At 44.6% G+C, this 13913-nt stretch overlaps 2 protein-coding genes across 3 annotated transcripts in view; one reads left to right on the top strand and one right to left on the bottom strand.

The window, feature by feature from the left end:
• The window catches only part of CPSF4L (cleavage and polyadenylation specific factor 4-like), a 13187-nt gene extending 8454 nt beyond the window's left edge, over window positions 1-4733 (top strand). The window contains exons 5-6 of the mRNA XM_011935336.1: window positions 530-623; window positions 4648-4733. Of these exons, the coding sequence (XP_011790726.1) occupies window positions 530-623; window positions 4648-4690 (137 nt within the window). The 3' untranslated portion in view covers window positions 4691-4733. The remainder of the gene's footprint in view (window positions 1-529; window positions 624-4647) is intronic.
• Window positions 4734-8122: 3389 nt separating this feature from the next.
• LOC105507051 (chromosome unknown open reading frame, human C17orf80) overlaps window positions 8123-13913 on the bottom strand; it is a 13891-nt gene continuing 8100 nt past the window's right edge. Inside the window, exons 4-6 of one of the 2 annotated variants that reach the window (XM_011935519.1) lie at window positions 11528-11635; window positions 10876-10983; window positions 8123-8300 (exon numbers count right to left, since the gene is read on the bottom strand). In XM_011935519.1, coding sequence (XP_011790909.1) covers window positions 8272-8300; window positions 10876-10983; window positions 11528-11635 — 245 coding nt within the window. In that variant the 3' untranslated portion in view covers window positions 8123-8271. The remainder of the gene's footprint in view (window positions 8301-10875; window positions 10984-11527; window positions 11636-13913) is intronic. The other variant, XM_011935444.1, reaches the window with a different exon arrangement.

Here is a 13913-nt window from a genome sequence, read left to right as displayed (position 1 = left end):
AAGTAGCTGGGATTACAGGTGTGCGTCACCATGCCCAGCTAATTTTTGTATTTTTAGTAGAGACAGAGTCTCGCCATGTTGCCCAGGCTGGTCTCAAACTCCTGGGCTGAACTGATCCACCCACCTTGGCCTCCCAATGTGCTAGGATTACAGGTGTGAGCCACCCCGTCCAGCCAGGTCAGCTTTTTCTCAGCTATACATCCCATACCTAAACAAATAACAGGCAACAAAGTATGGTTCATATCCATGCAAGTCCTCCAGGACACAGCATGTCAGTGACACTTCCGACTCTGTATCAGGATTTGCCAGCTGACACCCCCTCCAGCACATTCCAAGGTTCCCTTTCCCTACCCCTGTCTCATGGCTAGAAGTGGGTACTTTAGGGTGGTATGGAAAGGACAGGAAGATTTATCCACCTGTATTAAGTGAAGCCCTGATGACCATCCACACCCTTCCCAGGGAGCTTTTTCATGTGTTTTCCCCTCTTGCTGAAACGGATCCTTCTCATCACTTTCTCTTTGCCCAGCAGGTCCTCTGTGTAAATACCGCCATGTCCCCAGAATAATGTGTCTCAACTATTTAGTTGGCTTCTGCCCCGAGGGACCCAAGTGCCGATTTTCTCAGTAAGTACGATCCTTCAGTTATCAACTCCCACCAGAGTGCTGGGCCTGGCCTTCTAGTTGTAGATCTTTCCATACCTTTGCTGGTCCATGGTAGAAAATGAAGCGTCTGGCAAGCATCTGCCCCAGTATTTTCCTGGCACCAATGCCTGACCCTGGCGATCTCAGAACTCGAACCCATTCTCTTAATGTGTACTCATGCTGGGGATGGGTGTCGATCTTTTCACAAACTGTTCTAGTAATAAGAGTAGAGACACTTAACGCCCATTTCTCCCCAGTCCTCCGTAATTCTCCCTCACGCCCTGGCTAAGGGAGGGCACCTTCCCTACGGGGTTCTGAAATATGAACTCTGCAGCAGGCTGGCGCAGAGCATGTTAATGAGCAGAAGATGGGAGGGTGAGAGCCGAGCTGTAATCGTCTCTCTCCACTTTCCTTAGTCCCAAGATGAATCTTTTATTCAACCCGAGTTACACGAAGGTGAGTGCAGGCAGGCATGTGCCATCGTGCCTCATCCCTCTATTCCCACTCCTTTCTGCTCCCCAGGGAAGCTCACCCAGCAGCACTGCATGGCTCCCAGCAAACCCTCACTCTCCTTTGAAAGGCAGTCATCATGCATGCGGGGCGCGTATGTGTGGTTGTTCCTCCCAGACTCCTCTCCAACATCTAGGATCTCTGCTGTGGGTAGGGTAGGACTTCTCTGTTGAGCAGCCCGAGGCTTTCCTTCTGCTAACTGGGTAGCATGCGTGGTTTTTGGAATCAGGGCTGGCCCTGATTGAGAACCGGGCCCAGTCCCTATGGAGAGATACACACTCTCAATAGACACCAAGTGTTGATGAGCGCCTACGTCAGGGGTTGGCAAACTACAAGCCTGTGGGCCAAGTGCAGCCTGCTGCCTGTCGTTGTACAGGTGAAGGGCTAAGAATGGTTTGTAAAAAGTGGGAGGAAAATCAAAATATTTTGTGACATGTGAAATTAATTCCAGCGCGCATAAAGGGTTTTGTTGGAACAGGGCCATGGCTGTTCCGGTGCTTACAATGGCAGAGTCCAGTGGCTGCAACAGAAACCCAGTGGCCTGCAGAGTATAAAATATGTACTGTTTGGTGTTCTATAGAAAAAGCTTACCCCTGGTCTAGGTGACTGAATGTCGGACACCTGTTTAAGTATCACAGAGGCCGGACAGCGCCAACACTGGGGCAGCTACTGACAGCTACTGGGGACTCCGAGCACTGGACGCTGGGTGGGTGATGGTCTGCGAGGAAGGCAGTCCCTGCTGGTTCTGAGTGGACATTGAAAGAAGGTGGGAGGCGATCTGTGGGACTGTGGGGAATTTACAAGTCCATTTACTATGAAAGCCTAACTTTCATTGAAAGGTATGCTTTTGGCACTTAAAACTGTAACTGAAGGCATCTTGAACCTTGGTTTCACCCTAAACGCATGGCCAGCGCCCCGGCCCTCTGTGAAGTTGTAGTATCTGCACAGAGGGACTATCTGCAGTAGGTGTTTCCTCACAACTTCACTTTATCTGCAGCTTGTCAACCGGCCCCAGGATTCAGCACCTCCTATTTCTGCTGTGAAGGTTGGAAGCCCCCATCCCCAACAGAGTGCCTGCTCTCCTGCCTGGGGATCAGGGGTCAAGGGCAGGACCTGTGCCACAGGGTGGGCAAAGGAACCCAAAGGGCTGGGCTAGTGCTGGGCTGAGAGCTGGGAGGGCAAGGAATGATCAGGGAGCTGGAGAATGACTCCTTTTCTGCACCAGATGGGAGAGTGAATTAGGAGAGAATGAGAGGATACTATAAACCATTCTGTAGGCATCTCCTGCTGGACAAGACTGTTCCTTCAAAAGGAACAGTCATTTCCCACTTTGTTGCCTACTACTCTTCAGTTACTTGTACATAACATCCTTGAGATTCTTTTTTGGCAGGAGGGCAGAGTATGGTTAAGGGAGGGAATGTAGCACCTGGTTCCTTTTTCTGCTATCTTCTGGCTTATCAGGAAGAAAAAAAAAAATCATGTTTGATCATACCTTCATTCTGATAGCTTCTAAACCGTCCTGAGCTTTGCAGTCTCCATTCTGCAAGAGAATAGTTTTATCGGGATGACAGGTAAGAGAGGTAGAACCCTTGACTTTCTTGTACAGTTGCTTTTACGTGCCTTGCAATATCTAGGGCCTTGTTCTCTGGGATTGTAATGCTGGGCTTGAATGCCTGAAATAAGCTTCACTAACAAGCAGAATCCATCCAATTCCTCACAAAGGTGGCTAACCATCTCCTATGGTTCCTTAGACATCTTTAGAAATCTGAATTTACAAAAAGTCATGCCATTCACTTTTTCTGTTTTTGTGTCAAAGACCCGGCCATTATGCCAGTAAGTCTCAACTGGTAGGAGTTATTAAAAACCTAACCCATTGTCAGGAGAAGATGCTCAATGGGATTCTGTTTTCCAAGTTCCACAGTGAGCCTGCTGTCATGCTAAGCAGGGTATGAGTGAGGTGCAAAATACAACACGATTGGAAGCAGATTAGCAGGAATGAGTTATCCATAAAACGGGAGCAAAAGGTACATAAAAACCAAAAGTTCAAGTCTATGGGAAATCCATGATCATTATACTTTGCTCAGCTCCTACCAATAGTTCTGGGTTGCACGTGGCAATTCCTCTGCATATGGCCTCAGCTGCTGCTATCAACTGGCAATGAACTCAAATGGTTTTCTTTAGCATGACAGCTGCTTCCCTTTATGGCTTATTTAAATCTAAGAATATATTCTGTGCCTTATGTGTGGAGTATTATGGAGTAGATGCTACAAAATAGGCTTATCCTGGGGAGGTAAGGTAGTGACATGTAACATTCAACAGTATTACTATCTTTTAATGCCATAATGAAAGGCGAGTACCAAGGCAACTTAACCCACTGGGAAAGGAGAGGTAGCAGCTGTGCTGAGCCTTTTGGAGAAATGGAGAAGTGCAATGTGATGTGTCAGGAAGAACTGGACCCCCACCTTGGTAAAGAGACAGGTGCCTGGCGTGCCTGGAGCTGGAGTCCCCAGTTAGGGCAGTCTGAAGGAATGGAGCCCAGGAGTCAGGTTTTGGGGGGTTGAATGCCAGTTCAAACCAATGGGGCTGCTATGTGATGAACAGCACAGAGCTACGTAGGCAAATCACTCTACCTCAAGCCCGTTTTCTTTTTGGAAAATGAGCAGGATAGCACCTATGTCACAGGACTGTTTGAATCTAAAAGGAGAAAACACATGCAAAAACCTTGCATGGCACTCGGCACAAAGCAAGCCCCAGATGCTGGCTGGATCTGCGTGTGGATTGTAGTAGGGCCTCTCTTCCTCCGTTCAAGGTTGGAATTTGTATATAGTATGATGGCACATACTACAGGCTTTAGAACAGGTGCTGTCAACGAGTTCCTACCATCACAGACGTTGCTGGAGTTAACACACATAAGACTTCTAATCTCACCAAATGTCTGCAAAGTAGGAATAAGTATCCCCAAATTACAGTACAAAGGAGGCTCCAGTAAACTGGATAACTTAGCCAGGGACACACCCACGCATTTCACAGGTGAGGCTCTAGAAGAGGCAAATGAATAGCTCAGGGGAGTATTTTTTATATTTTACAAATATTTTTATTATGAAGCGTGGCGGTAGCAGTATGTAGATTCCCCATAAAGCATAAAAGAGTCTGCTGATAATAAAATGATTTTATTTTTAACAGCTAAAATAAATTTTAATGTGCATTAGAAAAACTACACATTCCCAAGTAAACTCAGTCTTTCAGATATTATTATTCAGGATTAAACGAGGCTGCCCTGAGGTTAATCCACTTAAACAGACCACGTGTGAGTTACAGCCGGGGTGTTCAAGCATGCCTGTGAGTATTTCCAACTTTTAGTAACAATCTTCTAATACATCCTCTCAAGCATGGAGAGTAGCCTGGGTGTCACCATGCCTCTTCTGCAGGATGGATGGGAAGGTGAATATGGATTATGTGTATGGATTCTCATGCTCCATTTGTATACACCTTGCAGGAAGATTCGGGAATTCAAGCTGCTGCCTGGAAGCAAGATGTAAGCATTGCTTCTTACCTAGTGGGGCTCTCACCAATGCCACAGACGAGGCACAACACGACTTTTACCCCCTCTCCTTCTGGAGCATGATTTTATTTTATTTTATTTTATTTACTGTTTTTTGAGACAGTCTGGCTCTGTTGCCCAGGCTGGAGTGCAGTGGCAGGATCTTGGCTCAGAAACTTCCGCCTCCTGGGTTTAGGCGATTCTCCTGCCTCAGCCTCCCGAGTAGCTTGGATTACAGGCACCTGCCACCATAGCTGGCCAATTTTTGTATTTTTAGTAGAGACAGGGTTTCATCATATTGGCCAGGCTGGTCTTGAACTCCTGACCTCAAGTCATCCGCCCGCCTCAGCCTCCCAAAGTGCTGGAATTTACAGGCATGAGCCACCATGCCCAGCCTGGAGCATGATTTTAAGAGATACAACTTACAAGGCTGTTTAAAATGGTTAATCATGTTACAGCGTTTTTCCTTGGCTCCGTGAAGAGATGAGTAGTTATTCCATCTCACACCTGAAGCGTGGATTTGTCTGCTATTTGTTCTGAAGAGTCTTGTCTTTCTGGATGAAGCTTTTAATCTGGTGACCACATACATGATTGGAACTGGCTGTGCAAATGAACTTATAGCAATTTTACATATATGAGCGAAACATGTATCCTCACAAGTTTACATCAGTATTGCACCCTGGAGCTGTGAGGTGTGCTTCCTGATCATGCTGAGTTTGTTTAGATCTAAATCTCAGAAAATAATCAATCAGCTATCAGTTTAACTCAATAATGCTCTTAAACTATTCTGAACATTAAGAAGAGATTCTTGAAGGACTTGATGAAACATTTTCACTTATTTTCCCAACCCAGATGGCAGCAATGACCAGATAAGGAAGCCTTTCCTTCCATTACTCTGTAGACATTTGCAAGTAATTCCAGAGTGTGGAGACTTTCCAATGGCTTCTTTAAAGTTACCCACGCTACTTTATTTGTGGATTCTCAGTACCTAATTCAAAGAAGTCAGCGGAGAGTTTTTTTTGTTTCCTACTATATGTGAGTTACAATTCTTAGTACTTAACAATGTCAACCAAAAAAGCCGTCTTCTTATTAATACAGGATCTCACCTTTGCCTTAAACTTGGCAATACAAGGCAGATCTCCTTTTAGGACTGATGGATCATTAAATAGTTCTATTCTCATTTAGGAACTTATTTTCAGGGATATAAAATATTTACTGTGACTAAGTTAAACTTTTTCATTATGTTTTAGCATTCTGATTATGACAAGTGATACTATTTCATTTATAGCAGTGATACGAACGTTCCTGATAACCTTGAGGGGTGACAAGCTATCCCTTTATGCTACCACTACACTAAGGTGTTACGGGGCAATTCAGTGGGCAACACAGGGCATGAAGGCACTAGAGACAAGTCACGACAGGCTTCTCCTACTTAAATGTGCTTCCTAATCCAAACATGTTTTAGAGCGGCAATCCCCAGTCGTCTTCGCCACACCAACACATGGAGGTACTGTTGTTCTCTTCCAGGGCAGGGGTCGGCACAATTTTTCTGTAAAGGCCAGATAGTAAATATTTTCAGCTTTTCAGGGCATATGGTTTCTGTCGCAACTACTTGACTTTGCTGTTGTCGTGTGAAACAGCCATGGACAGCACCTAACCAAATGAGCAGGGCTTGTTTTTGTACGTTTTCACTACGTACAAAAACAAGGCAGTGGGCGGCTTTCGTCTGTGGGTCACAGTGGTCTGCTGCCCCTGCTCGAGGGAACTGGGGAATGGGAAAGAAGGTATTATTGAAGGTCATTCTCATCTACCTTCTCACCTCAAGAGTTCCTGGTCTTGAGTAAGCACGCATGGGGAGGTGTAGAGAGAATCATTAAGCATCTCTCCTAAAGAACACTCACAGAGAATGGGCACAAAGCTCTTTCAGCAGGGAAGATTGTTCTGGGTTCCAATGAAGTTCTTAGTAATATTAAACTAAAATAACTGAATGTAGAACTCTTTCCCTCAACCACAACTTTTTTCCTTACAGAGAATTCTAAGATACAGGGATATATTGCCGAATACCTTAACTATGAGAATTTGTTGCATAATTAAATTACTCCCATTAGGGATGGAAAGGAGCAGGGGACTGGGAATAGAAAAGGTAGGTAAAAAGTAGCCCCAGCATTCCAGCTTTGAGAAGAGAGAGAAACAACATACAAGTCAACATATGCTAGCTGTGGCTTTCCTGCAGGTTTTTTGGGATTTTTGAGATAAGGTTTCACTTCCATTACCCAGGCTGGAATGCAATGGCACAATCTCAGCTCACTGCAGCCTCTGCCTCCTGGGCTCAAGAGATTCTCTCGCCTCAGCCTCCTGAGCAGCTGGGACTACAGGCGTGTGCCACTGAGCTCCGTGACTTTTTACGTTTTTCTGTAGAGCTGGGTTTCACCACGTTGCACAGGCTGATCCTGAACTCTTGACCTCATGATCCACCCGCCTTGGCCTCCCAAAGGGCTGGGACTACAGGTGTGAGCCACCGCACCCAGCATCCCTGTAGTTTTAAAAGAGCTGGGGCATAAGAGGAACTGACCTCATATATTGTGGGATGAGGATACCACAAGCAAAGCTGAGGCAGAGAGGTATATGCGTGTGATATACAACTAACCCTCTATGTTAGAAAGGAGGTTGGGGAAACACTTATCCATTGATGCTGCCTAAATTTCCTCAAAGCTTTTTCTACCTGTAAGTATCCAAGTTACTCTCTATGGGCCAAAGCGGAAGTCAAAAAATCAGACACTGAATAGTTTGATGAGATGAAGAAACACAGAAAACCCACCAGCCAAAAACAACACTAACAAATTGAGAGGAATTTTGCAGTAATATACAGAAACTCTTGAGAAAGGATAGGGGTGGGATTCTGAAAAGTTTCCAGGAAGAGATGATAAGTTAGCCACCTGGTCACTATTATACTCAATTAAGATGTATAAAATGTGATTTAACATTATAGTTAGTGTGCTATTTTAAAAATCATCTTAAAAATATTTGTAAGGTTTTCTGTGGAGGCTTACCTGCAACTCGAATGCCCATCCTTAGCTCCTGTGTTTCTCGCACCTATCAAGATCTGGTCAAAGGCCCCAGAGAACCTAAGGGGAAGGGCCTGATGTGGGCTTATTTTCTGCCAATTCAGATACTTTCCTGTATCAACATATAGGTGGTAGTCTGGTATCTCATATAGATGAATGGTAATGAGATACTAGGTTTTTACTGAGAAATAACTTCTTAATTTTAATGATGAACTTTGTCATCTTCACATCTCCTTGAATTATAACTTTATGATTAAACAAAACTAGTTTTTCCTCTAATTCTCAGTTCCTCTTGACAGCAAGCCAAGAACATCCAGACAGAACCAGATCTGTCTACATTAATAATACATTTACTTCCTATCATTATTTTAGATTCCAATAATTTTATTCTTTATTTTTTTTTCACTCCCTCTCCCTGTCCCACATATTACACATTTTTAAATTGTTAAGTATGTATTGCAGTCGTCTCCACCGTACGCTCTTTGCTGTTCCAGAATTTTAAGTGATGTCCAGGTCAACACCACTTACGCCAGCGCTGCAGCTCTTTGGATAAACAGAGACAAATGTAAGGATCCAAGAGGCCACTTCCAATGACTGTTGCTATCTCTTGCCTCTACAGATCATTCTGTTATATTTTTGTTTTATAAGTTTAGAAATAGAGTATTAAGCACAATGAGTTTGTTTCACTTTCTTCAGTCTCTGTTCACTAATGTCAGGTATCAAACAATCCCTTTCAGACTGGTAAAAGTTTTAAGAAAAAGCCCTTTTCTCTGTGGGAGAAATGACTCTTGGTTTTGGGCCTCTCCATTTATGTAGGACGATCAGAAAGGCACTCCTTTTCCTCACCCATGGCCAGGTGTCTGATACAAGAGATGGCGGCGAGGCCATTCCAGCCAGCATGCAGGAGTGTGCTGCTGCCCTGTTCCTGCTGTCGGACCTACCCGCTACTCGCTAGGCACTGATTTCATCAAACAAATCCCAATTAGCATCAAATTGTGATTTTTTTTTAAAAAGAAGCCTAGTGTGTGAATTATGTTGGTCTTCAGAGTTCATCGTTATCTTGTACTTTTATACTTGAAGTTTTCATCTGAAAGTGGGCTTTTTTTTATTGTACAAAAATACTGGTGGTTTTGTTTTGTTTTGTTTTTTGAGATGCAGTTTCGCTGGTCGCCCAGGCTGGAGTGCAGTGGCGCAATCTCGGCTAACTGCAACCTCTGCCTCCTGGGTTCTAGCAATTCTCCTGCCTCAGCCTCCCAAGTAGCTGGGACTACAGGCGCCCGCCATCATGCCCAGCTAATTTTTGTATTTTTAGTAGAGACAGGGTTTCTTTCTTTCTTTTTTTTTTTTTTGAGACGGAGTCTCGCTCTGTCGCCCAGGCTGGAGTGCAGTGGCCGGATCTCAGCTCACTGCAAGCTCCGTCTCCCGGGTTCACGCCATTCTCCTGCCTCAGCCTCCCGTGGAGTAGCTGGGACTACAGGCACCCACCACCGGGCCAGGCTAATTTTTGTATTTTTGTAGAAACAGGGTTTTGTCATGTTGCCCAGGCTGGAGTGCAGTGGCACAATCTTGGCTTACTGCAAGCTCTGCCTCCCGGGTTCACGCCATTCTCCTGCCTCAGCCTCCCGTGTAGCTGGGACTACAGGCACCCACCACCGGGCCAGGCTAATTTTTGTATTTTTAGTAGAGACAGGGTTTCACCGTGTTAGTCAGGATGGTCTCAATCTCCTGACCTCGTGATCCGCCCGTCTCGGCCTCCCAAAGCGCTGGGATTACAGGCATGAGCCACTGTACCCGGCCCAAAAATACTGGTTTTTGATTATAGAAAACCAGCACAAAAATTTAATTATACAAAAATACTGATATTTTTGATACCCATCATGTCTTTTTAACTATAAGGATATATTTTTATAATACAATACTTTAAAAATGAAGAAAGATATCTTGAATTAAGGGAAATTAAAGTAAGGTATTTTCCTTCTGGTTAAGACTTAGTGCAAGCTGAAACCTGGAGAATGGTGCTTTGGTTTTTAAGTGTTCAAAGTAGATTAACTGAGATGGCAATAAGACTTAGACACATTGGTAAGTGACAGCTGTATTCTATTCCTCCTCCTTTCTTTTGTGGTATAAAGGTGTTTGGTTTCAATGCCAAAAAAGTGTTCTTAGGCACTGAGGAAAAGCACCTTCCACTGGAGCAAGGAAACAGTTCTTAGGTACCTGACCTTTTGGCAGGGAAGGAAAAAAAGCTAGAAAGGCTGAGTGCAGTGGCTCATGTCTGTAATCCCAGCACTTTGGGAGGCAGAGACAGGTGGATCACCAGGGGTTAGGAGTTCAAGACCAGCCTGGCCAATATGGTGAAAACCCTGTCTCTACTAAAAATACAAAAAGTTAGCCAGGCATGGCGATGTACACCTGTAGTCCTAGCTACTTGGGAGGCTGAGGCAAAAGAATCACTTGAACCCAGGAGGTGGAGGTTGCAGTGAACCAAGATTGTGCCACTGCACTCTAGCCTGGGTGACAGAGCAAGACTCCGTCTCAAAAAAAAAAAAAAAAAGACAACATGAAATGGAGGACAAGGACAATTATGTAAATTCTAGTCAAATCTTATACAGGCCATTATAACCAAGCCTCTAATAAAACCCCGGAGCCCATCAGGCGCAGTGGCTTACGCCTGTAATCTCAGCACTTTGGGAGGCCGAGGTGGGCAGATCACCTGAGGTCGGGAGTTTGAGACCAGCCTGACCAACATGGAGAAACCCCATCTCTACTAAAAATATAAAATTAGCTGGGTATGGTGGCGCATGCCTGTAATTCCAGCTACTCGAGAGGCTGAGGCAGGAGAATCACTTGAACCCAGGAGGCAGAGGTTGCGGTGAGCCGAGATCATGCCATTGTACTCCAGCCTGGGCAACAAGAGCGAAACTGCAACTCAAAAATAAAAAAATAAAAAACCCCAGAAACCCCAGACAACAGCTCATCCAGCCGGCCATGTCGGCTACAGAGAGAGACAAAAAAAAAAAAAAAAAAAAAAAAAGACAAAAAAACAATTCAGAGAATCCCTTCAACGTCCACATAATGGGATGGGACCTGTTATTTAGGCTAAAAATATAGAAAGGCTTACTCAGACGTCTGAAACTCCAGCTACAACACAGGACGAAGTATCCTGTGAAGAGCATCGTGATGCCACCGACTCCACTCTTCCTTATGGTGGTGTTGCACCTGATCCAGCCTGTTCAAAAGGAAATACAGCTTGTTACAGTGACTGAAACGAGGGCCAGGATCCGCGGGTCATTCAAGTTTTCCCAGTTAGCTTGAGTGATGGAACTGTTATTCAGAGATTTACACGCACATATTTTAAACATATAAAGGCTAACTAACATCAAATAACCTTAACTTGACTAGATTCAAATTAAGTTACTCTTGTTTTGGGTGCTTGGTTAAAATCTTTAGTGGGAGGAGGCTAATACAACTGGTTAACTTGAGGTTTAGAGTCTTTCTGGCTTTGGGAGGAGGCAAAATCAACGTGGGCCAGGGAAAGTTGGGGGTAGGTATCAAAAAATACAAGCTGTTGAATAAATGGTAGTTACTAGCTTTGGTGCTTTCAATTATGTCAAACTCCAAAATGAAAACAGACAAGTGGAAAACTAGGAAGACAACAGACATTTTAACATTTTTTTCCTCTCCTCTTTAGCCTTGCTATAACAGCCTAAAGAGAAACTTTTCCAAATGCCCGGAACCAGCAACAGAACGCAACAGTCAAACTCCAGCCTCACCTTTTTGTACAGCTCCCAAGAGCCTCATTAGAGAGAAGTTGCAGGTTGTAAGTCCGGTAGGGGGTTCCAAACTCCTTATATGAGTTGAGCTTCTTTCCAACAAAGAAACTATGGTTCCAAACAGAAGTCACTGTCATTGTTTACCGAAACGTACCCCCTTCCCCAATATCCAGTGCCGAAGGATCCAGGGCTAAGCCTCAGGAAAAGCATATTCTAAACAGGTGAAGTAAAGATTTCTGCATTGAACTGCAGCTAAGTGTTGAAAGTCAAATCAATTACAGGTTGAAAAAACGTTTTTCAAAAGGCCAAGGGACCCCTGCAAATCAGGACCTCTACTTGTTTTTGGTCTGCTGAGTACCCTGGCCAGGTGATTGATGTGCATGTGCTTCATGAAGTGAGTCTTACAACATCTTTTTGTTTGTTTTTGAGACAGAGTCTGGCTCTGTCACCCAGGCTGGAGTGCAGTGGCATGATCTCGGCTCACTGCAACCTCCACCTCCTGAGTTCAAGTGATTCTCCTGCCTCAGCCTCCTGAGCACTGGGATTACAGGCACACACCATCACGCCAGGCTAATTTTTGTTATTTTTAGTAGACACGGGGTTTCGCCACATTGGCCAGGCTGGTCTTGAACTCCCGACCTCATGTGATCTGCCTGCCCCAGCCTCGCAAAGTGCTGGGATTACAGGCATGAACCACTACACCTGGCCTCTTTTACATCTTCTATCATCTGCTAAACATGTCGGCGAAAAGCATGACTTTCTTCTATTATGACTGACTTGTCCACAGTCAACATGCCTGTTCTATTACCCTATTGCTATTATTGGCCAGGAAACATTTCCTATTTACATTCAGTACATGAATAACTTAAGCAGAACCAAAAAAGAGGGCTTATGCAGGCCGGGTGCAGTGGCTCACACCTGTAATCCTAACATTTCGGGAAGCCGAGGTAGGCAGATCACGAGGTCACGAGATCAAGACCATTCTGGCTAACGCAGTAAAACCCCATCTCTACTAAAAAATAGAAAAAATTAGCCGGGCGTGGTGGCGGGTGCCTGTCGTCCCAGCTACTCAGGAGGCTGAGGCAGGAGAACGGTGTGAACCTGGGAGGCAGAGCTTGCAGTGAGCTGAGATCACGCCACTGTATTCCAGCCTGGGCAACAGAGCAAGACTCCATCTCAAAAAAAAAAAAAAGAGGGCTTATGCTCCTTAATCACATTTCTCCTGCACCTAGTTTTCTTCATGTTTTATGACAGGTAATCTCTACTAGTGATGGTTCTCTGGTCTTGGTTTGGTTCATCAGGATAAAGAGTAAATTAAACACCGATAACAGGTTTAGCAGGTGTGGTAAAAGTTGCTGTGGATGTAAAAATATCCAAATGATCATTAAAGAGCAATGAAAAGAATCATGCTGGCTTCCAAGACATTGCACAGAAGATAATTCTCTTGCAAGGTAAAGGTTAGTTTCTTTAAAAAACCCATTCATCTTGGAAAAATTTTGAGGAAAATGGTGCAAAGAGACAACTTCCTGAAAATTGCCACCATGCAGCAGTGTCAGGACCATGTGGTTCCCTGGCCTTGCCCTGCTTTCTCCGGTCAGATGAGCCTACTGGCCTGACCTGCAGTTAATTCAGTAACTGTTAGCTCACTGGCCCTGCCTTTAAGTATCAAAGGAATGAGTTGGCTTCCTGAGAAGGGCAAGTGAACTATCAAAGGTCTTGCCTGAGCGAGAAAAGGTATAGCCCATTCTCTTATATAAAGATTTCAATAAAACTCTAATTTGCAGTCACTGGAGACAGCCATTGCCCGGTGAAATTACAAAGCTTTTTGAGGAGCCAATGGCACCACCTTTTAATCCCTATAGATTGATGTGGCCTTGAAGTCCTTGGCCAGTGGAGGGATCAGGGCTTGACCTGATCCTAGGGTCTCTCTCCTCTGGTATCTTCTGTTCATTTGGTGGTGATCAAAGTCTGAACATTGATCCTGGATCTGACTTCAACAGTTTTTCAATTCATAATGCAAGTAGAGGCCCTATGATGATTACAGCTTATTTACCATCTGATATAGAAGTACCAAACTAAGCACAGCATTTATTAGTTAGTAATTAATACCTCCAGGTTCACCTGACTCTTCTACCTGTGGTCTTTAAGCTCTACTTCAGGTTCAGTGTTTGGGATAGTTAGTAAAGTCAGACGAACCTGGATTTGAATCCTGATTTTGTCACTTACTGCATGAACATGGGCAAGTCACTTAAGATGTCTGAAGCTCAGGCCAGGCACGGTGGCTCATGCCTGTAATCCCAGCACTCTGGGAAGCTGAGGTGGGCGGATTACCTGAGGTCAGGAGTTCGAGACCAGGCTGGCCAACATGGTGAAACCCTGTCTCTAC

The sequence above is a fragment of the Colobus angolensis genome, unplaced genomic scaffold (genome assembly GCF_000951035.1).
Source record: "Colobus angolensis palliatus isolate OR3802 unplaced genomic scaffold, Cang.pa_1.0 Scaffold1, whole genome shotgun sequence".
Taxonomy (NCBI): Eukaryota; Metazoa; Chordata; class Mammalia; order Primates; family Cercopithecidae; genus Colobus; species Colobus angolensis.
This window is presented reverse-complemented; position numbering and strand designations above follow the sequence as displayed.